The 22945-nt window shown below is 32.7% G+C and overlaps 6 protein-coding genes, 1 long non-coding RNA gene and 1 pseudogene across 8 annotated transcripts; 6 read left to right on the forward strand and 2 right to left on the reverse strand.

The window, feature by feature from the left end:
- The first annotated feature begins 353 nt into the window (after positions 1–353).
- Positions 354–1418, forward strand: LOC107363378 (ethanolamine-phosphate phospho-lyase-like; annotated as a pseudogene). The gene is made up of 4 exons (XR_016198485.1): positions 354–711; positions 802–876; positions 951–1044; positions 1132–1418. The product of XR_016198485.1 is annotated as an ethanolamine-phosphate phospho-lyase-like (transcript).
- A 56-nt stretch (positions 1419–1474) lies between these two features.
- spz4 (Spaetzle domain-containing protein 4) lies at positions 1475–3773 on the forward strand. Its single transcript, XM_015931069.3, has 2 exons — positions 1475–2068; positions 2395–3773. Exons 1-2 carry the CDS (start codon positions 2045–2047, stop codon positions 3724–3726), a joined length of 1356 nt encoding a protein of 451 aa, XP_015786555.2. The 5' UTR covers positions 1475–2044; the 3' UTR covers positions 3727–3773.
- A 2217-nt stretch (positions 3774–5990) lies between these two features.
- Positions 5991–10061, forward strand: LOC107363760 (caveolin-1). Its single transcript, XM_015931032.3, has 3 exons — positions 5991–6307; positions 7410–7795; positions 9416–10061. The coding sequence occupies exons 1-3, from the start codon at positions 6130–6132 to the stop codon at positions 9527–9529; spliced, it is 678 nt and encodes a 225-aa protein (XP_015786518.1). The 5' UTR covers positions 5991–6129; the 3' UTR covers positions 9530–10061.
- Positions 10062–12886: 2825 nt separating this feature from the next.
- On the forward strand, positions 12887–14250 carry LOC107363750 (phosducin-like protein 3). Its single transcript, XM_015931017.3, has 4 exons — positions 12887–12918; positions 12993–13381; positions 13621–13829; positions 13908–14250. Exons 1-4 carry the CDS (start codon positions 12916–12918, stop codon positions 14051–14053), a joined length of 747 nt encoding a protein of 248 aa, XP_015786503.2. The 5' UTR covers positions 12887–12915; the 3' UTR covers positions 14054–14250.
- A 529-nt stretch (positions 14251–14779) lies between these two features.
- On the reverse strand, positions 14780–15690 carry LOC149093720 (uncharacterized). Its single transcript, XM_089267172.1, has 2 exons — positions 15481–15690; positions 14780–15399 (listed from the first exon to the last, which is right to left on the reverse strand). Exons 1-2 carry the CDS (start codon positions 15637–15639, stop codon positions 15091–15093), a joined length of 468 nt encoding a protein of 155 aa, XP_089123298.1. The 5' UTR covers positions 15640–15690; the 3' UTR covers positions 14780–15090.
- A 122-nt stretch (positions 15691–15812) lies between these two features.
- On the reverse strand, positions 15813–16716 carry LOC107363751 (uncharacterized). Its single transcript, XM_015931018.3, has 3 exons — positions 16538–16716; positions 16400–16450; positions 15813–16303 (listed from the first exon to the last, which is right to left on the reverse strand). Exons 1-3 carry the CDS (start codon positions 16714–16716, stop codon positions 16063–16065), a joined length of 471 nt encoding a protein of 156 aa, XP_015786504.1. The 3' UTR covers positions 15813–16062.
- A 254-nt stretch (positions 16717–16970) lies between these two features.
- Positions 16971–17829, forward strand: LOC112538991 (uncharacterized). The gene is made up of 2 exons (XR_003082499.2): positions 16971–17111; positions 17223–17829. It is a non-coding gene; the product is annotated as an uncharacterized LOC112538991 (long non-coding RNA).
- A 1423-nt stretch (positions 17830–19252) lies between these two features.
- On the forward strand, positions 19253–22230 carry LOC149093721 (uncharacterized). The gene has a single exon (XM_089267171.1). It carries the CDS (start codon positions 19379–19381, stop codon positions 21491–21493), a length of 2115 nt encoding a protein of 704 aa, XP_089123297.1. The 5' UTR covers positions 19253–19378; the 3' UTR covers positions 21494–22230.
- The last annotated feature ends 715 nt before the right edge of the window (positions 22231–22945 follow it).

A 22945-nucleotide genomic window follows, 5' to 3' on the forward strand; every position in this document is an offset into this window, starting at 1 on the left:
GAACAACAATACCGTTTACACCGGTTACTTGCTTTTGACCCAAAAAATGAATGCAGAGGAATATTTGCCGATTGGTTTCGTTTCCCTTCTTGTTGTGTTTGTATTTGTTACGATTTACCAGAATCAAATATCTTTTATCGAACCACGAAAAGAAAAAGTCGCTTGTAAATTACATTAAAAACAATAAACTATTTAACACTTTTGCATAATTCGAAGACAATCCAAAAAATGTCGATCTTTATTCACTTGAGCTTGCAAGCTACTCTGGTTAAAAATTTTGTTATTTTGTTACAGTTTATATTTTATAATAGTTTTATACTTTCAAATATTATTATACAGTTAAATAATGATTATTGATAATTAATTTTCAATAATTCCTCTAGAAACCCTTCCTAAAGAAGAAACTTTACGACTTCGTGAACAACACATTGGAAAATCATGTACCCTGTTTTTCAAAGATGACCCACTCAAAATTGTTAAAGATGATGGTCAATACATGTATGATGAAATTGGAACCAAGTATCTCGATTGTATCAACAATGTTGCTCATGTTGGTCACTGTAATCCTCATATAAATCGAGCTTTTGCTCATCAAATGTCACTCATCTATACCAATTCTCGATATCTTCATGATGCTATGGTCATATATGCTAAGCGATTGACTCAATATTTTCCTGAAAATTTGTCAGTCTGCTACTTTGTCAACTCTGGGTATGTATTTATTTCATTTGTCTTTGTAATCCTTTCGTCCTCTTTCCTACATTTCTAACGATTTCTTGAATAATTTGTCTTATTTGATAGCTCTGAAGCCAATGATCTTGCTCTTCGACTTGCTCGTGCTCATACAAAACACAAGGATGTCATCGCTGTAGATAGGTAAGTTTTTTATTTTATTTCTTAGTTAAATGTTTTTTATTTTGCAAATCATCTTTCATTTTGTTTACCCTTAGTGCATACCATGGTCACCTAACCTCTGTTGTTGAAATTAGCCCTTACAAATTTGAAAATATTAAGGGGCACAAGAAGAAGAATTGGGTTCACATTGTAAGTGTTTAATTCAAATTGCCAGTCGTAACTTGCAATAATTTTTTATTGTTTTTAAATCAATGTTTTGTCATTTTTTCATCTCAGGCACCGTTACCATGCAATTACCGTGGTAAATTCAACAAAGATGAATATGACGACGATGAAGTTATCGGAAAGCTGTATGCCAACGAAGTTGCTAAATTGATAGAAAAGGCCCATGAAAAAGGTCGTACGATTGTTGCATTTCTGAATCAATGTTGAGCTGTGGTGGCCAAGTTACGGCTCCTAAAGGTTACCTCAAAGAAGTTTAAAGGTAAGACATTGAAAGAGTTATAAAATTTGTTAAATATTAAAATTTCCTAATGATGTTAATAATGGTAAACCATGATTGAATGGGAATGAGAGAGATGTCAGCAAAAGCATGTCACTCTGTTGATCAACTGTTATTATCAAAAGTATCGGTCAATAAGACAATTATTTGGTGATTAAAGCAACGATTAGGATGAATTGGTTGGAGAGAAAGCAATAATGATGATGATGCTAATGATAGATTGAAGATTGGAACCGAGAAACAGGTAAACATCAAGAAAACTTTCACGTTAGGAGGTCGTCTTGGAGTCATCTCATTGAAAATTGGATCGAGTTTACATGTTGGGCGATACTTTCAGGGGAAAGGTGATCAAGATGATGAAGGGACAGTATTTAATGAGGGAATCTTAGTGCCATTGATGGTCAATACGCGCAAATACGGAAGTAACATTGATTGGGTAAGGAAAGAATTGGATAATGATAAAGTGAGAGGCAAGAAGGAGAAGATGATGATGAAGAGAATAAGATTGTAAACTTGAAAACCAAGTTTTGATGAAAAAAAAGAGATCCATAAAGACATTGAACTTGATGGTCGAAAGGAAGCTGTCCAAAAATTAGTTGATGTCCGTAGTTGATTGATGCAAAAAAAGAGTGAGGAAAGATATTTCAATAAACATAATTGATTAACATTGATTGGAAAGTTGTAACAATGTTGATTCCATTCATTTTTGAGGTAAGAATATATGACTTGATAAATGTATTAACAAGGCCTTAAGTGAAAGTGATGTTTCTGGTTCAGTTAACGTTTACCTCTTTGTTTACAATCTATAAATGTATCTCTTTTTTTCATTCTTCACCATGACATTTGATCGGTAACCTTGACATGGATAAACAAGTTGATTAGATTTCAATTAAATTATCTATTTCAACTATTACCAGTCCTGTAATCACCACAAGTGCCATTTTTGTGCTTTTGTTTACATTCATCTCGTTATGGGTTGCCTTTTGGGTTGATGTTACTCATGGTTTGCTTTTTGTGTTTCTTTCTTTCTGTTCCAGGTGATCACCGTATTGTTTAACATTACTCCAATCTTGGCTCAATCAACTTGTGGTCCTAAAGTCAGTGCTCGTCTATTAATGGATATACCATGTGATATGAGTAAATCAAATTTCTGTGAACTATCTGGAACCATTTATCCATGGGCTGCAGTCAGACGATATATTTATGAAAACCAAGGATTGCTCAGGCGTATGTATGGAGATCAGCGTCATTATCAAATATTGACTAATGAAATTCAAGATTTAAGGGAAAAATATGACAATGTTTTCATCAATAACAAGGAGACTAAATTTTACGAATCCAATCACATATTTAACCACCAAACTCCATTCAATAAATATCAACCCCAGTTTCGTCCGAGATCATTTTTTTTGGAACAAGGTGAAGAGGATAATGAAGAAGACACCGTTTTGGGTGAACAGGATAAAAAGGTGGAAAGTAAAAGAGATGATGTGGTCACCAGTGTTGTTAAAAGTGTAAATGAAACACAGACATCATCAATTGACAACCGGACAGTCAGTAGTGAAAACAATGTTCACAGTGATGTTAAAACAGTCAACAATGAAACCAACTACAATCAAGCGTTTAATCTCGCAGAAAACAGTGAAGATGGTGATAATCAAGAGTCAACAACCATTCAGACTCCATCAGATATCTTGACATCAACAAATGTACAAAACTCTCCAAGTGATAGTGAATATTTAGAGGCAGCAATGACAACAACACCAGATTACAATTCACCACCAACTGAATCACTGGACCCAGGTATGACTATTGCTGAAAGGTTTTATATGGTTGCAAGTAATGATCAAAAGGCACCTGAAACATCACCATCAACCATTTCAATGAGCAATGGACATGAAACATCATCGACAAGCACAAGTTCAGCGGCTCCAAATCCATTAACGGATAACGGTTCAAGTGAAGAAAGCAGTAACAGTCAACCTTCCCAACCCTCTATAACCCCTGATCCAGAACAGCCAAAGAGTAAAGGTGTAAATGCATGTCCAGTTCGTGAAGAAGTGATCGCTCCATACTGGGCTAATAACACTCGTGGTGAAATATTGGCTCTACTCAATGTTTACCCCTTTGAACAATATGTTCATTGGGAAAAATGTGCCCACGAAAATAGTCAAATGTTTTGCCGAGATGGTTGTCGATGTGAACAACAATACCGTCTACACCGGTTACTTGCCTTTGACCCAAAAAATGAATGCAGAGGAATATTTGCCGATTGGTTTCGTTTCCCATCTTGTTGTGTTTGTATTTGTTACGATTTACCAGAATCAAATATCTTATATCGAACCACGAAAAGAAAAAGTCGCTTGTAAATTACATTAAAAACAATAAACTATTCAACTATTTTGCTAAATTCAAAGACAATACCAATGTCTATCTTTATCCACTTTACCAGATTAACAGTCGAATCCCTTTACCAGATTTGCTGGAATTTAAAACACCGGTAGCTTTACATGATCCAATTAAAGGATCTAATTAATCATGAATAGATTATTGGTCCAATTTAAGAAAAGGCCACTTTGACCATTTCTGGTTGACCAGTTGTTTTAAATCCATTCCAGCTTAAAATTGTTAAATAGCTGGAAAGCTGATTAACTACCAGTTTTGGGTTTGACATGTGCTTAGTAAAAACAAAACCCATTGACTAGGAATTAACTTGCTGGTGCAAATTAAAATCAATTGGACTCAATTTAAGTTGAACAATTGACATTGAAGTGAGAATTAGTTATTATTAATTTGATTGTCTTCATTTGATAAGGAATGTAAAATAATTAAATTTATTGGTAACAGCAACTTGTTGCTAACCCAAAAGATTAGTTTGGGTTACAAGACTCTGTAATGCCAATTAACATAAACATGTAATACTTTTGTTTTTACCAGCTCAATGGATGTAACCAGCAATCTAAATTGATTAGACTGGTTGGATTGATTAAGATTTTAACCTTTCATAGTCCATGAAATGTAAGGCTGACGGTTCATGATGCTTTGATCGTGTTTCAATGAAAAGTTTAATCAAAATGATTGAGTTAAACCTTGAACTCATCTATTTTTAGTTGCACACAAATTACATTGAATAACTGATTCCTTAATAGCAATTATGTAAACTGTGAATACAATTTGGGTGTTTTGCCTATCTCATGTTTTCATGCCTTTCCATCAAGAATTGCCTCTCAATCTGGATAACCCTTGGTGATAAAACAGACACAAAATATCAAATTATAATCAACAGCATATGGTTTAGATATTATTGTTTCATGATACTGATAATAATGATTAAACCTATTCATCATGACCGTCATTAATTGTTTCAAATATGTTGTTGGGCAAACAAATATATTTATATATGAAGAAAAAAGGTAACACAATCAACAGCATTAGCTTTAATCATTTTAGACAATCGTTGAAAATGTTTTTCACTTTCACCCAACAAATGATGGATTGAAAATTATCATTAGCCAGGTAATACGGTAATTACAGAAGTGTCTTTGTGTGGCGTTGATTAATCAAGTGTGTTCTGTTGATTTATAATATAATTACAGAGACAGCAAAGAATAAAAATGTTTTCTCTTCTCTTGGCTTCTGTTTCGCTATCAATTTTGTATGGAAACAGGTTTACACTTTGAATCATTGAGTATAAAAAGATATTTTTCTTGATCATTTTTGGGTTCCCTTCTTGTATTGTTTGCCATTCACCATTCAACTTGTACTACCAAATTTAAAGGTAGCTTGAAGCAGTTTGTACCTTTTTAAAATTAATAGATTGCTACCCATTAATAAAAGTTTTGGCGTTTGATTATTATCACTATTATTTACTTAATTGTGCCTGAGCGAAAAAGAAAAATATTCAAGTGTTTAAACAATCAAATAGGAAATACAAAGAGAAACAGGAGTCAGGTTAACAGTTATCAGGAAATTAGATTGACATAGTTGAATGTTTAACTATCGAGTTAAAGTGTAAAACCAGAGGCACAATTAACCATGACCAGATATTAGATTAAACTGTAAGTTTCAATATTTACAATTTACATTTCAATAAACAATTCCTTGCAATAATCAAAAGTGCAGGCAGATTACACATTTGTCAACCTAACAAACATGGCTGAAAAGGTTTAAAGCAGGCTCATCACTTAAAAGAAAAAAGAAATTACTTTGACATTTAAACGCCAAATCAACTGTTGCCTCCAAATTACCAATAAATGATGACAGTTTTAGGAAAACACAAGAATCGATGAAAACTTATTTCGATGGATAATAATTGAAAATTATAATATAATCATTTATAAATAGCGTCAACGATGATCAAAAAAGTGACATCTTTAACCTGAAAATTTTTTGAAAAAATCACATATGTCCTGCGCATGAGTACCAGCCAGCCCTGACCCAGCCTTTGCTTCAACTGGGTTTGTCTCTCAATTTATCGTTTCTTCTTTCTATCATCTCTCTCTCTCTCTTTCTGCTTCTTTGTCTTCTTCAATTTTTCATCTTCTTCGCCTTCATCTTCATCATCAAACGTCTTCGTATTCAGTCCACAAAGTTTGAAAAAAAGTTTTTCTAGAAAAGTTTCTTAGTCAAGCTTCTTACCTCAAACCCAATAAACCAGCTTTTTTACCTCCTAACCCTTATTTCGTTTTAGTCTATCGACTTGCTGCATTCTTTTTACTTTTACTCATTTTTTTGTGAAACTTTTCCCTGATTTCAATTCATCTTAAAATACAATGGATACTAACAAGAGCGGATCAAAGCCCAATTTAAATGAATCTCACATCCCTTTATTAGAAGAGGAAGGTAAAATTGATCATCCTGAGAAAGAAGAAAAAATCGAAATGGAATCTAAAGTAGATGGTGACAAGGATGAAAAATCTTCCGACGACAAGAAAGACGATGATAAAAAAGGTAAGATTATTTTCAAATGTTAACTCTTAGATTGGTGAAAATTTTTTCATTTTCTTGACCATTTGCAAGTTTCAACCGCCGTGCGTCATAACCTCATCAATCTTCATGATTTTCCCTTACATGCTCATGTAATTTTTCCTTTTGCTATCAATATTTTTCTCTAAAATTTTACCCCATCAAAATGACCATTAGCAGTTATATCTATTTTTCTTAGCTTAATGCAGCTTGCAGGGTTTAGTCATTAGTTCAGTATGAGGAATAGTTTTGTTGCATTAGATTTTGCCTCTTTTATTATGATTTAGTCTTGATAGTAATACCTAAGAAATAGCTTATAGATTACTTTTATTACTGCCATTACTGATTTTACGTAATATAAATGTTGCATGTTTTTAAAATTATGATCGCCGTTTCCAAAGAAACGTTCCCATTGATTAATCCTTAGCCGTATGTTGATTTTTAAATGTTGTTAGTTAACGCTTTTTTTTGTCTGACTTCGCTTTTTAACCTCTTAGTTAACGAACAAACTTAACATTTGATTTAAAAATGGCTTCCATTGAGAGTAAAAGATTCCTCTTTTTTAAAAAAAAAGAGATATCTTGAAACGATAATAAACACGGCCATATTTTAACGGCCTTCATTGGCCTTACCCAACGCCCCTTTTGCTCTTTCCTCCCTTTTTCAACCCGCCTTTCTTTTCACTTGTCTTCACTTTCTTAGGTTCGCATTGACAGAAAAGAAGTTGAGATTCAAAATTAGAAGAAATGAGATAGAAAATGAGAAGAGAAAGTCTAAATAGACATTACAATGACAAGAATTTGAAAGCAACCTTTCGTGATCTTTCATTTCTGTTGCCCTTAGCTTTTCCCTTAGGTTCTCCCTCTCTTTACGTGACCTTAAACAGACCATCTAGGCTGTTGTTGGCCCATCAGTTTGATCATTTTTTCAATTTAATCTGCTTCAATTGTTTTTTAAATGGCTGAACAGCTTTTGACTGTTTACATGAAACTTTTAAATCGCTTTCGCCAAATCTTATATTCTCATTTTAATTTATCTGTTTTGTATCTGTAATTAATTTTTGCACAATGTTTTATCATCTTAACAGACAAGAAGAAGGCTAAAAAAGAAAAGACTCCCAAAGAGAAGAAAGAAGGACCCAAAAAGACTCCACTCACTTGCGCTCAAAACTGTACAATTGGGTTAAATGTATTGGATCGAGATGAAAAGCACATCAATGACCATGTGAACATTTATTTTGAAGATGTTATTGCTGAAGCTGATTCTCTTCACGGATTTGAATTCATCTGGAGAGTAACTTACCTCATCTTCACCAACTCACGATGCTGGTTCTATGGTTTGATAACAGCCGTCCTCGCACCCTTCTTAGCCATCTTTTGGGCTTTAATCTTTGCCATTTTTTCAGCCGCCATGGTTTGGATTCTGATGCCACTTTTCAAACTTTTTGAGATAACAATTCATTATGCACACAAGGTATGTAACTTTCATCAGATTTCCTCTCATATAACATCAATTTGTATGAGAGAGACAAGAAAACAAACGCACACACCCTTAATCATCACCCTCATCACTCTCATCGCCATCTCTCCATCAACCATAATCATATTCATTCCTACCAGCTCAATCATCTCCTTCCCTTTGACTCAGACAATATCTAGTTTAGTCATTTTCATTCCCAATGCTTCAACTTACCTTCTCTCTCCTGTTTTTTCCCTCCCCTCCATCAATGGCGTATAAAGCCAAGTAAATTTGGTTCCACATGAGATATTTTTGGTCAGGATTTCCGGTTGAACCATCCCAATCTAGTCAAACTAATTACTAGCTCTATCTCCTTCTCTAGTAAACTTTTACTTTCATCTCTTTCGTTCCCTACGCTTTCATTTTCGCTTGATTATATGCATCTTCTGTGACAGAATAGTGTTCCCTTCTTTCATTACCTTTTAGTTAAATTTTGTCATCTAAATTAACTATATATATATTCAGCTTTCTTTGTTATTTCACCTTCCAATAGACCCTTAAATGATCTCGCAAATAGACTCAACAATTGCACTAGGCTAACTAAACAAAACTACAGATCATTGCATACACATTATTTTTTTCGATCATTTTGAATTTTACGGTTAACATAACAGGAATAAAATTGTTCCACAATCAGTTAATTACTTGTCCTCATGATTGTATAAAAGTAAGCCATATTCAGGGAATCTTTCAATTGTTCAAGACATTAAATGCTTGACTTAGCTCAAACTTGCAACTTGCTAGTAAGTTTTATTGTCACTACTTATCATTAGATTTAGCTGAATATTTCGATTAACCTTGATTTGAAATATATTTCCTTCATTTTAATTATAATAACAAGCTTTTTAATGATGTGCCATCGCTGTGATGTACATAAATAAAGCAATTTGCGTATAAATTTCAAGAAGCAGTATTGTACTGATGAGTAGTTTTGTACAAAGTTTATTGTTAGCAATTGTGTTTTGAGTAGAAATTTCAAAATGAATTCCATAAAAATTGCAGAGTTGTTGTAAACATCAGAGCCATTGTTAAACCTGACCATCGAGCCGAAAACAGTGAAATTAGGACTAAATTGTGAGAAAAAGCACTGGGCACTGAAGTAATTCAACTCCTGTTTTCGAGTCATTCAGATATGAGTTTATGAACAACAAGAAAGGTTTGAAGAAGGGAAGTTGATGAAAATTATTTTTCAATTTCTTCTCAATCAATATGAATTCATTGATAAGTAAAGAATAGTACGAAATTGATTAAAAGTCCCCTCTGTTTTGCTTGGTATTAAATGTCTTAGCTGATTAGGTTGCATTATTAATGATTGAATCAAATGAGGAAAAATTTACATTCAATTTGCCAATCATTAAAAAATGAAACTGAGTTTTGATTAAGCTGTTTCTCAGGAATTTGCAAAAACACAACAATAAAATTGAGTTATTCAAATTGAAACTGTAATCTACTGTAATTAACCCTCAATCATCTCCCAACCATCATCATGTTAATTATCTCGTTTCTTCCCATAATAAAGCAATTTAATCATTCAAATTAATTACATTATGTTACATTCTTTCCTTTTACTTTCAGTATTGGAACGCGGTTGTTCGGTGCCTTTTGGATCCAGTTTTCGCAGCAGCAGGATTATTATTTGGAAACATTCGGACACGAAGTGAACAACATGTTCATTCTCATAATGTTTAACTCCAATGAATAGAATCAAGAAACAAAATTCTCTTTTGCTCGCATTTTTTCTGTCTTAGAAACCAATAATTTTTAGCAAATTGTAGCTCATCATCATTCTCCTTAGTTTCCCTCACTCCTCTGTAACCTCATCTTCAATCATCAAAACAGAATTTATTTTACTCTCGAACCTCTTAACCTTTTTCTGATGATGTATCCTCTCTCAACCTTCCCTCCTCGATAATAAGGTTGAAAAAAGACGTTACTTCAACAGTAACTAAACGAACCAAATCAACCAACAGCCACCATAATCATGACCATCAAAGCACAACCTCAACCACAGATGACCCAAGAAGCAAATTATCAACAACCACCCATCGGACTGCAACAAATCAGCCTCTTCCTCATCTACAGTATTTTGCTGATGAGTAAAATCATTTCCAAAATAACTATTTTTATCGTCATCATCTTTTCTCAATCAACAATTTAATTTCTTCACCATATGTTAATGATTTAGCAACTTATTGAAAATAATATTCATTAATATTTTAAACATTTGCTCGTTAATTTATTTCAATATTACAATATTACATCGATTGATACAATTTCATTTTTTACAATCTTATATTAGAAAAACCTTAGCCTCTTCATCTTTCATTCAACTGAAACACAATTAACTATGGCCATTGCCATTATCTAGTAATGGATTATTCCGATCGTATATCAGTTATCTGGAATAATTAAAACTCGGATTCATTTGGATGTATCAAGATAGCTTACAGTAAAACCATTAAGTGAACTGATAGCTTTTGGCGATTTCAATGTTGGCTGAAAATTGATCACATTTTCGTTGAGCGTAAATTTTAGATTTTTCAAGCTATTCGAAGATTAATTTTGCACCAATCAATATCCATGCTTTTTCCCATGTTTCGGTTCGAATTGAGATTTGAAAATTTTGCTAATTTAGCTGTTAGCTGCGCTATTTTTGAAGTCGATTATTCATCATTGGAGTTGCACCGTATAAATATCAAGTTAACGCATCTACAGTTGATTTGATTCATCTTCATCTTCTCTCTTTCACTCAACATATCATGTATCACTATTTTTCTTAATTTTGATTATGTTTTTGAATAAACAAAATCATATTCATTCTCAATTTTCGCCCAACAATTTATTTTTAGGACTCAAAATACATGCAATCAATTGCTCTTCACTTGATTTATTAGCTTCAATATCAACAAGCAACCATTCCCAATTTTACTTACAACTAATCACACAGCTTTCAATGTTAACTACAAATAATCAAAGTCATTTAAGAAAAGAATCTTGTATTCACTTAAATTGTTTTCATTATTAATCATAACCACAATAATTCAATTGAATGTTGACAGCTTTTAAACAGCATCCATAGTCTATAACTTGTTTACAAGCAATATCATCTTCAACTATTATAATCACAATTTCATGGTTACAAATTCAATTAAATCATCAGTGATGTGTTTATTTATCTCATTCAAGTACTCAAATCCAAAAATGATCACAATATTTATCTTCAATGAAAATTCAAATGTAACTAATGTTTCAAATGATTTCCCATTTATACCTTATTGGGTTCAATGTTTCATTAAAAGCGCCCAAACTGTTAATCTCTCGTTACATTTTGGGTGAAAATTATTGTGACCGAAATTGTACCTTAAAGATGCCAATTATCTAGTAAATGTGATGCTACAATCAACTAATAGTCATCATCTAATCATATTTAAGTTGCTCTTTTCGTGTCAAGTGGTTAACCAAATTTGGTCCGATTGAAGGCCTCATAATTGAAGCCAGTTATTTAAGGTTAGTGGCTGAATGTACAGCAATTTAGTCATCATTTAAATCGACTTTGCTGCTTTATTTAACTATGTATTACTGTTGGACTGATTATACGTCCATCCATGATTAAGCCAATTTACATCCAATTCACTTCTTAACTTGATTTAATAGTTAAATTAAATCATTCTAATTGAGAGTAATTTGCTTTTGCAATGGATTCGTAGAAAAATATTCAATTTGATTTATTTGTAGTTTTGAATTAAAATTAGTTTATGAGTCTGTTTATTGCTAATTTTACTTGATATTAATACTGCAATTTCAAGTTTAAACCTTAAAACAGTTGATTAATTCATGAAATACAATTGTTTTCACCAATTAAAAATTCATTTAAAAACATTGAAAGGTTTGAAAACTAGTAATTTTAATTCACCAGCTTTACATGAAGTGCTAGTTAGGATTGACGCAAAATCAATCTTAACGAGCAAATTTCAATAAGATTGGATTTGATTGAGAAACCATCAAATTATTGTTATTCTTTAAACTCAGAGGCTGTTTCATTCCAGATATTTTTAGATACAAGTTCAGGCTGCAGCTATTTAACAGAAATACATTGAAAAACTGAAATTCTAGTAGAAAAAATAAAACTATTTCTGTAAGCAAACCAATTCTCATAATTGTAGCAGTACTGAGCAACAATGTATTAAGTGATAGTTAAACCACTGCATCGAGAAGTTATGAGATATAAACTCGAGGGCGAAGCCCGAGTGTTTTATCTCATAGCTTCGAGATATTGTGGTTTAACTGATTTAAACCACTATGTAATCTAATCTCAACACCTTTTTTCAATTTTCAAACCAAAATTTTGTCTTGATTTTCCATTGCTTTCAATGGGTTTTCATATTTTCATTTTAGGTTTCTTATCATTTTCATTTTTACTTTTTACTTTTTTTATCAGGTCTAATCACTCTCTTTAGAGCAAACTGTGCTTATTTAGTTAACAGTGTTAGTTAACTATTAAGTTAACCAATTTCAAAATAGCACCAGATTAAACAATTTAACCATTTGATTAAATAAAGGTTACCTCAAACGTAGTGGTTTAAATTGCAATAGAGATTGTATCAAAGAGCAATCGGTGAGTTGAAATCAGTGATCACTGTAATCATATGTTTGCCATGTTGCTTTGACTAACGAGCAAAGAGTAACAAGAGACTGCACGATGATGTAAGGGGTGCAAAATGAGATAAGGGCTAGTTTAACCTCTCGCTGATAGATGGCAATAAAAAAGAAAGGCAAAGAGAGAGAGAAATTAAAAAGCAAATTAATCTCTTTAATTCAAAATTAATTTTTTATAATTTTTTCAAAATTGTCTTTCTTTTTTTAGCTTCCTTCAATGCCCTCTATCAGCGAGAGTTTGCGTTAGCCCTTATCTCATTTTACACCCTTTACCTCGTCGTGCTATCTCTTGCTCCTCTTTGCTAACGAGTGAGACTGGTGTGTGTTGGTTGAATCATCGCCTAAAAAGGTAACATCTAGTTTTTGGCTTGTTGTTTATTATTATTTGTACTGTGTAGCTGCTTCTTTTCACTTTTAAAATGGTAAGTCATTTTATTTAATTTAATTTGCTTATTTAGATGTTTAATTAAAATTGTTAACTGTTTTCTTTGAATAGGCCTCTGGTACAGAATGGATTGATGTTTTACAAAGGAAAGGAATCATTAAGAAGGATGAAGCCACTATTGATGATCAAGATGAGTTGACTTTACAATCATCGGAGGGAGGATTTAATGATAACCAGGATAAAATTGTGGCTTACTTTGAAAAACCCAAAAGTGATTCTAATGAAAATAGTGACGATGATGAAGATTTCCTTGACCATTTAGGAGAAGACGATGAAAGAGCTTTCCATGAGTACCGGCAAAAGCGCCTGGCTGAGTTGAGATTACAAGAAATGAAGCCAAGATTTGGTGAAGTCATTGAGATTACTAAGCAAGATTATGTTGATCAAGTAAATAAAGCTGGTGAAGGTATCTGGGTGGTTCTCCATGTTTATCGAGAAGGGTAAGTATTTTGAATTTAACTAATGGCTACTATTAAACTCGAGAGTTATGTACAGTTCGATTGCATGTATCAGTGTAAACATCGACATTGCTTACATTGAAAATCCTAGTATTTAGTCTTCCACCCAATTTTTCGCAACCAAACAGCTTATTATTGTGAAATTAGTTCAGTTTATAGCTGAGCCTTTCAGACCTGTTTTCACAGAAATTTATTAACTGACTTTCTTTATTTATTTACAGTGACACTTTGTGCTCATTGATCAATAATCATCTTAGATATCTGGCAATGAAATTTGTAACCACCAAATTCATCAAAAGTCTGGTGCAACTTTGTATTCCTAATTTCCCGGAATCCAATTTACCAGCAATTTTTGTATATTACGAAGGCGAGCTGAAAAAACAAATCCTCGGCTCAGACTCATTTGGTGGGACTAATCTCAAGCAAGACGGTAATATCAACTAATCCAGAATTTTTAAGAATTATAAATTGATCTTTTTCTTTTTCCTGATTATTTTTACATTTTCAGATTTAGAGTGGATGATTTCAGAGACTGGTGCAATCAAAACAAGCCTCGAATCAGACCCAAGAAAAAAATCTTTTAAACCAAGAAAACATTACACATGTTTAGGTGGTTTAGGTGGAGGTCGAGATTCTGACAGCGATGAGGATTAGAAAGGGGTTCTAATTTAACTCGAATCGTATTTTATTCGAATTACTTACAAAGTATACAAAAATCAAATTTAATGTATGCATTGTGTGGTACGGTTTAGCCAATTATCAAATTTGCTACATCATCTTTGATGGCCAAGCTCACTTATGAATTCGGTTTTTACATACTTTGAATAAATCTTCCCATGAATTATACTGAATCTTGAAATAAAAAATCACTAATTTAAGTAATTTAAAGTCAATAAATGAGCAAAAAACATGACTTTACATAGCTACATGCATTGCTACAAGTTATGAACCTATGAAATTTTTTTCTGTGATCGATAACCAGACCTCTTACTAAAATTGAACGAAAACTAACTGAACCGAAGCTGTTACAACCTAAAACAAGCTAAAACTTGGAAGAATTTCAAAGAAGAAAATCACCAACCAAGGAAAATCCAAACCATGCAGAATATCGAGTCTATTCAATAATCTTGAACTTAATTCAACCACACAATCCTTTTGCAAAAACTGATAGACAGCTTAACTAAACTAAACTTTTTGAATTAAGCATTTTAATTTTTTATTATTAATTTGATCTTTTATAATCACTTTTACATCAATTAACGATTGTTTGACCGGAAAATCTTGACTGGCTATGTTGAAGTAATCATCAGGTACTGTAACCCTTTTGCAAAATATCGAGGGTGCACTATAACCTGTTATTAAGGAAAACTGTATTAAGTGTTAACGTGTCAAAATTCATCTTTTAATATGAGAAAATTTATCATTATATATTTTAATGCTTTGCTATGCTTTATAATGATAGAAATATCTGGCTTGTTATCAGTTACCTGATTTCTCACCAATTTTCTTGTGAGGAGACGTGGCTATCATGTAATATAATTTTTAAAAGAGTATTTTAAAGTTATACAAGTATTTCATCAAAGAGTAACTATACAGAAATGTTCATAGTAGGAATCAATTTATCTCTAAGCCTTGTCATTATTTCACTAGATGTCGAATCAACGAGTTATACTCTCTGTGTTGAATAGTATCTATAACGCATCAATAATAACTGCTTCTTGGTCCACTGGTACCATGTCTTTGGTTTGCTTCATAGTTTCTTTTAATTTGCTGATAACCTGTTGAATCTGGTTGTATGATTGTGTTCTGCTATTAATAGTCAAAATATCTCGACTCAATTCGTGGGATTGTTCAATAATTTGGCGAGTGTCATCGATTGTATCTTCAATTTCATTAGATAGATCAATTATTTGCTTTGTAAGTAATTCATCCTCATCAAGATTGCCACTGATCTCTTCATAAATTTTTTCCTCTTCTTCGAGAAAATCTCCGACACATTTCTAAAAAGGAATATTGAACACAATTAGAAAATTATTACGATTAAATACACAGCATTTGATAAAAAACAAACCAAAACATACCTTGAAAAAACTGAAGAGGACATCATCAACCTTTCTGGTAAACTTATCAAGACGAGCAACCCTCTCATTAACCAACTTACTGTTGAAACGATAGTCTCCTATCAGCGTCTGAGAAATTTCATTGAACACTGATTCTAAAGTCACTTCAGGATTATCCATGGATAAAACGTTAAATGAGAACCGAATTACTATTGGCAAAAGCTGAGCAAAACAAAAACACAAACGATACACTTTTCCCGCCAATATTTATATGTAAAAGGAGGAGCTTTTACTAAACCGCACTTTTCAAGCAGTTGATAAACATGTGATTTAAATTGATTCACAGTAAAACAACAAATATAAATATTTTATTCTCACGAAATTCATCAAAAATATCTTCAATATGAACATTTAAAATTATGAGTTGAATCTTATTTTGTGAGAACAAAACTCTCTTCAAATCTTGTGGCCCAGCCAACAGAGTAAACAAATTGATTGTACATAAATTTAGTTGAAGGGATTTGTAAATACATACATGTATTTAGTGATGAAACAATGATAACTTTCATCATTATGATTATTAAAAAAATAAGTGTCAACCTGTTAAGCCCAACCGCCCATGGATCCACCAGATGAGTAACCACCGGACGATTGACCACCAGACGAGTATCCACCACTTTGGCCCTCCATTTCGTGTGAGCTCATCATTGGCATCATCATCCCTGAGCCTCCGCTCCATCCACCGCCACCTGAGCTTCCCCAGCCACCTCCACTGGCTGCCATAAACTTGGCTAACAAGCTTTTCAAATCGGGCATTTCTTTCTGTTTAGTGAACTTCAACACTCTGACAAAAGTGAAAAAATGAACATTTAACAATCAAATAGATTTGCTGTTTGATAAAAACCTGAAATTATCAAAATAAAATACCAAATCTACTTACGGTAAAGGCAATGGTAATGGTATTGGAAGTGGTAATAGAATTGTCTTCTTCCTGGAAATCAAAAGAAAGCGATTCGTTTAGCTCAAATTGGCTGTAAAATGTTGTCATATGGTGAAAAAAATTGCAGGATCAACTTACTTTGGCATTAAAGCTAACAATGGAAGAATCTTTTTCAACTTTTTGATTGCAAGTAATTTACCAGCTTCAGTTTGCCTGATATTTTCCGAGAATATAAGCCAACAAAGAGTAACAAGCAAAAGAAAGACTACTGGACGATCAGTCAGACGATGGTGTAATTTCATCCCACAGCACTTCATGGTGAATTAAAAAAAGTTGTGAATACTGAACACAGAGGATGGATTAAATTATTTAAATTCAACGGAGAACCAGGTGACAGGATTATCAATTCCGGACGATGAATTGAACAAAAGCAAAAATGAACAAGTCCAACCAATTTTCACTTTTAAACCTCGGATTGAAACATAACCATAACGAAGGGACAAGAACAATTGCGATTCCACGTTAAATTCGATGTTAACACTAAACCAACTCAATTAACAAGCAAATGCATCTGCAATCGATGGATGGACATGTTTTGGGCTTTTATATCGATCGAATCGCTCCATCCTGATCGTTCTCATCGTGTTCATGTTTTGTCTCTCCTCTTCATTATTGGTTCCTCCTTGAAATCTCACACACGTCCGAATACAATGTAGATTTATAATTTATAATATTTATCTAAGCATATTATCATCTCTTACTCCTGCTAATTGAGATCGGGTTTTAATTTTTACCTTTTCTTTTTTTGCTTCTGTTGTTATAGCTCACTACAATTGCTATTATCACTTGAATAACTTCCTTCAACCTAAAACTTGACAACAGGAGATGGAGATAAGGATGAGGATGATTCAGATAGAGTTAAAAGGAAGGCCCAAGAAAAGTAAAAGTAACCCACCTTTATCAACAAATTTGGGAGGTTGGGACACTTCCGCTTTTTTGCATTAAAAACCACTCGAAAAGGATTTTTTTTTCACTTCACTTCATCATTCAATCAATTGATATTGAATTGACAATCGGATAAGAATGATGAGAAAGTAAATTGGTCAACAATAACACTTAGCCTTAGTTTGGATACATGAAGAGAGGACGAAACATTATAGATACATTTACTTTCATATTGACCTAATCACAAGTAAAGTAAATCACAAAAGAATTGTAGAAAATCAATTTTTATCATGAATTACGATAATTTTATTGTTAGTGTTCAATGTTTTGAGCGATAGCGAATGGTTCAATAGTGAATAAATAACCCACTTTTGCACTAGAAATCATTATATTAATCATAAAATTTAAACACTTATCTCAACATTTCCTATCATCGGCCGTTTTTTATAAAAATATTTTCAATTGGAGTCGATAATCCAAACATTAACAGCAAGATTCTTTGCTTTTATATTCATTATCTTTTGCTTTAATCCTGGAATCCTTCAAATTGACTATTCAACTCATGTACACGTCTTAATCAATATTTTAATTTTACATAGTGTCTACTATTTTAGGCTTATTTAATCAAAATAATCGTCGGTTTATCTTATTTGGTTTTAATGTTTACATTTGTATATTTTTTTATCGTCTAGTTTTCATGCATCTTCATCGTGGCTAATCAATGTTAACGGTTGGACAAGTTTATTTGCTTACAGCAATTATCTACATATCTTAATAGCAATTGAAATTGCTATTAAGATCAAGGTTGTACGAATCTTGGCGAAGTAATTTTTTTGCTTGAAAAATGACTTTTTTCTTGATTTTTATTGTCATTTTAAAGCGATCCAATATGATGGATACATTTGATTATTTTTATATCAATGGTCATGGTTTCCATAAATATCTTATTAATGCTCTAAATTGTTTTAAATTTAATTTCTGTTGATTGACTAACTTGTTATAAAGGTTTCTCATTGTTAAACCTGTTGATTTGTAATGTAAAGCAAAAACGTGTCAATTGTTGTCCCTAGTAAGGAGTAAATAGGAAGTAAATGAAACACGTTATTTGATTGTATTTATTATTGAATATAAAATATTAATAGTTGAATTGTGATGATGATAATGTTTGATTGAGTTCAATGTTGACGAGGAAGAATTGTGATTTTACGTGCAAAAGGTAAAAGGTAGGTAAATATTGTCATGATGTTGACTGGTTTTGGGCAACAAAACAAACAAAAATGTTCCTGAATCCATCAAAGATGAGAACAAAAGAGTTATCCTCTCTATTCATTCATCCATCATCATCTTCATACCAAACAATCAAATAAGATTGCTGAATAGTTTGAAACACTTAACAGGTCTAATACCACTTGGAAAAATTAAATCAATTGATGATTCTATTAAAAATATTTAACTTTCCTTTTCTGATCAACGGTCTTTTAATGGTCTACAACTTTTCTGTTAATACAATCAAGTAAACTGTTGCGAAATTGATCAAGCTAAAGCATTGATCAGACAACAATCAGATAGCAACAATAAATTTCAATCATTTCAATCTTACCACAAAACAAAACAAAACTATTAAGCTAGTCAGAGTTAGATTGAGAGTCAATTTGTGAACTTTGCTTCATTTTTGAACCACTTATCGACTTCAGATCAATGAAATAGGGAAAAAGGTAAAATATAATAAATTAATCATCTAATTAATCATTTCTTTTTAAATCATCGGCGATGTTAAAATCAATGAATCTCAATGGACATTAACTTGATGTCTATTAGAATATGGTCCCTTTATATGATCTCCAACGCCATCTATTGCTTTCATAGACTCGCTTAAATTCAGTCTGATTCTCTTTTGTTTTTTACTCGTGAATTAACTCTCGGTGTTCCAATATTTCTTTTCAATTTTATTGAACCTTTTTAATAATAAAAAGTTGATTATTTGTAACTCGAATCGTTTTAGTTCAAGTTAAACCATCTTACCTTAAATTCATCATGTATATCGTGAAAAATTCGCCTGTTACATCACAGGCGAATCCATCTAAACCTGGTACAGAACCTCTAAACCAATCTTTCATTTTGTTGACTACAACTAATCCTACTGTTGATCCAGTCAGTACAAGTGCTACTAAACCATTTACTAATATAATTACGACTGGACCTCCGAATGCGAATGCACCTCCGCTCAAATACATACTCATTCCTTCTCAGAAGACTGTACAAAATCCCAATACAGGTCAACAAGCAAATCTCTCATTGAATACTGGTGTTAAAACAATAACTTTTAATACGATGCCATCTGGTGCTCCAAATGTAAATCTTCCAGCGGGAACAAATTTGGTTCCGTTAAATTCAAGATCTATGATAAAACCAATGGGAAAACCTGCTCCTACAAAAGTAACTGCGCCTATTACTTCACCCAATAAGATTAACTTCATTGTTCCACCTACTCAGTTCGCTCCCACAGTTCAGACACCTTTTGCCATCACCAATGCACCAAATAAAGTTCCAGTTGTAGAAAATCCGACTATATCGAGCACAAATGCTGAACAAACAACCCCAACGATTGAATCTAAGTCACCTAAGAATTTACAAGTAATCAATAATCAAGTCTCTAATAATCCAACATCAAAATCTGACACTGGTCAAATGAAAACTTTGATCACTTATTCAAAACGAAGTCCGACACTACTAATTGACAGTACTCAACAGCAGCTTATTTCTGGCTCAGAGAAAAATGATTCAGTATCTCATCCAGCTTCCAATTTAAGTGGTAAAAGTGCCAATAAAAAACCAATGCAATTTTCAAACGTTCCCTCAGTAAATGCTACTACACCAACTACACCAACTCGCAGACGCAAGGCTGATTTAAGCGAAAAAGGTTCAATTTTGGCGGTCAAAAAAAGTAAAGACGATAATCAAACTAATTCTGATCAATGTACAATTGAAGAAAATAAGTCAACTGATGGAGTTACCAAAGTAAGAAAAGTTATCGCTTCGAGAAATATCCAAACATCGGACAAAGCAATCATCAATACAGCGGCTCATGAATTGAAAAAACTATTAGCTCGTCGAGAATTATTGCTCAAACAGCTGAGTTCAAGTTGCATCAGTCTTGGTAAAGTTGAGTATAAGCTAACCATTGCTGGATCACCTATAAACATTCAGGAAATGTATTCTCGTATAGCCTCATTTCAAAAACAATTTGAAGAAGATCTCAAACGATTAGACTGGGCAGTTAGCGCCATGCATAAACTTTACTCTGAATTGGCTCCTAAAGATGAAATGAGATCTACTGAAGAAATCCTTAAAGACTTGATGGAACCAGCTGAAGGAGTACCAGAAGATCCGCGGTCAAAGTATGATCGATTCAGAGCTTCGCCTACCAAGTCGATTAGTCGAAGTCGACCTAGAGTTAAGACGCCTCGTAAACCCTTGAAAAAATATTATTATGAAGGCGAAGAAGGGTGTCCTGAATCATCTTTTGAGGATAGAGTAATCCCAGACAAAGACCCTAACGATGGAAAGTTTCACTGTGAACTATGTTCCAAAGTTTTTCTTAAGCAGATTTCTCTCGCCAAACATCTCGAATTTGACCATCCAGTGAGTCTTGGCTTGGAAAAAAAATTAGGTGTTAGTCGTTCTCGAAGTCCAAAAAGAGCGCATTGCTGCACCGATTGTGATAAAAGTTTCCATTCAAATATAATGCTTCTCATTCATCGATCTAATGAACACGATGCCAATGATAGCTATGAATTGAGTAGGGAGTCGCGAACCTATTCAAGAAGGACCTTATCTGACTACAAGAGCAAGTTAAACGACGAACAAGAGACCAAAGTGACTAATGAAACATCAAATAAAGCCAACAGATATGGAAGAGCAAAGAGAAGAACACTTATGAACGATAATAAAAAACCTGAAAAATGTGACGATGACATTTTTTTACCCAGTAGTATGATGGACCATTCAAACTCTAGTAGTGTACGTTCATTTTGGCGAGATGCTGATTTATTTGACCCTGACATACCCATCGAATGTTCAGCTGATAATCCGATCATCCTCCTCAAGCCTTTGTCCAAAGAAATCATTGATGCATATGTTAAACGATAATTGAATATTTCAAGAGACTGAATTATTGTCGGTGATAAAACGAGCCTAAATATATTTGTTTCAACTCCAGTTAGCTCCAGGTGAGCCAAAATGGTTTCGTATCCACAATTTACTGCAATTCAATGAAAATAAAGCCACCAGATTCTGATCACCAGTTACGAACTCAAAACAGTTAAATCTCAGTAACTTTAATTGGCTTATTTCTGATGGTAATAAATTTCTATTACTAATAATAATGACAAAGAGTTTATTTCATAGTTGAATAAGCCAAATGGAGATTTTTAAACTAATCTCAAGTTTATTGTTTTGTATCTAGTTTTGTAATTTTCTTTAACTTAAACTAACTTCATAACTATATTTAGTCATTTTTTGACTCGATTCAAAACCAATTGTAAGCAAAAACGGATATATTCAGGATTACATCTTATCACCGAAAAGATTAACCAAACATTTTTGTCAGCTATAAATTCATCTCAATCTTTGCCGCCATTATTGACTTACAGTAGAGTAACCCTTTATTTTATAGATTTTCATTTTTTGGTCAAGGTCTTAAAATGGCCTGCTGTGACTCGACAAGTCAAGACCATTGAAATTCTATAAAATTAAGGGTTACCTTGCTGTAATTATCATGTTTTCCCTTTCATCACTACCCTTATGAGATCTTTGTATTCTCAATGGACACAAATTAACTGAATCTAAAAATTCAACTTGATGATTAAATCGCCCATCATGTACAATTAATGTTTCATCTTTTATTTCTTTATTCAATTAAGATTTTATGTTCCTGAAAAATGGAACCTACTGTTTTAAAATAAATTTTTGATTAATTTCAATTTTAATTTCCCTTACAATGTTGCATTTGAAAATACGCTTGATTTCGGTAACTAACTCATTTATTATTATTTTAAACACTCAAATATGAAAATTCCACAAAACCATAATTGTCGATATTATAGAAGAGCAAAATTAATATTCACAAAATGATGATTTCTTTCTGATTTCTGATAAATTATCAAAAATTTTCGGACAATCCAAGCAAAAACATTGTGAATACGTAAACTTTTTATTGCTGTTCTATGATCTTTGGCCTCGAACAACTGTATCCTGTACAAGCAGCCGATGACTGGCAATCGCGTGACTTCTACACTACACTAATTCCAATAGATGATTATGAAGACTCCAAAAATTATTTTGAAAGTTAAACGTCAAATCCAAAAAAAATCATAAAATATAAAAATGATTGTTACTTGAAACAAGAAATAAATGAAATTTGGAGGATATTCAGTCTGTCTTAAACGATTCACAGAAACAAGTTTATAAGGTTTGATCGATAAAGTTTATCTCTTTATATTGCTGCATTTGGAGTCTCGATTTTTGCTATCGGAACTATTTTCACATTGATCTGTTCAGAACGTCTCGAAGGGGACTAACAAATTGTAAGATATATTTGAT

Source organism: Tetranychus urticae, chromosome 2 (assembly GCF_039701765.1).
Source record: "Tetranychus urticae isolate SD_2017Ah chromosome 2, NJAU_TeUrti_SD_1.0, whole genome shotgun sequence".
Lineage (NCBI taxonomy): Eukaryota > Metazoa > Arthropoda > Arachnida > Trombidiformes > Tetranychidae > Tetranychus > Tetranychus urticae.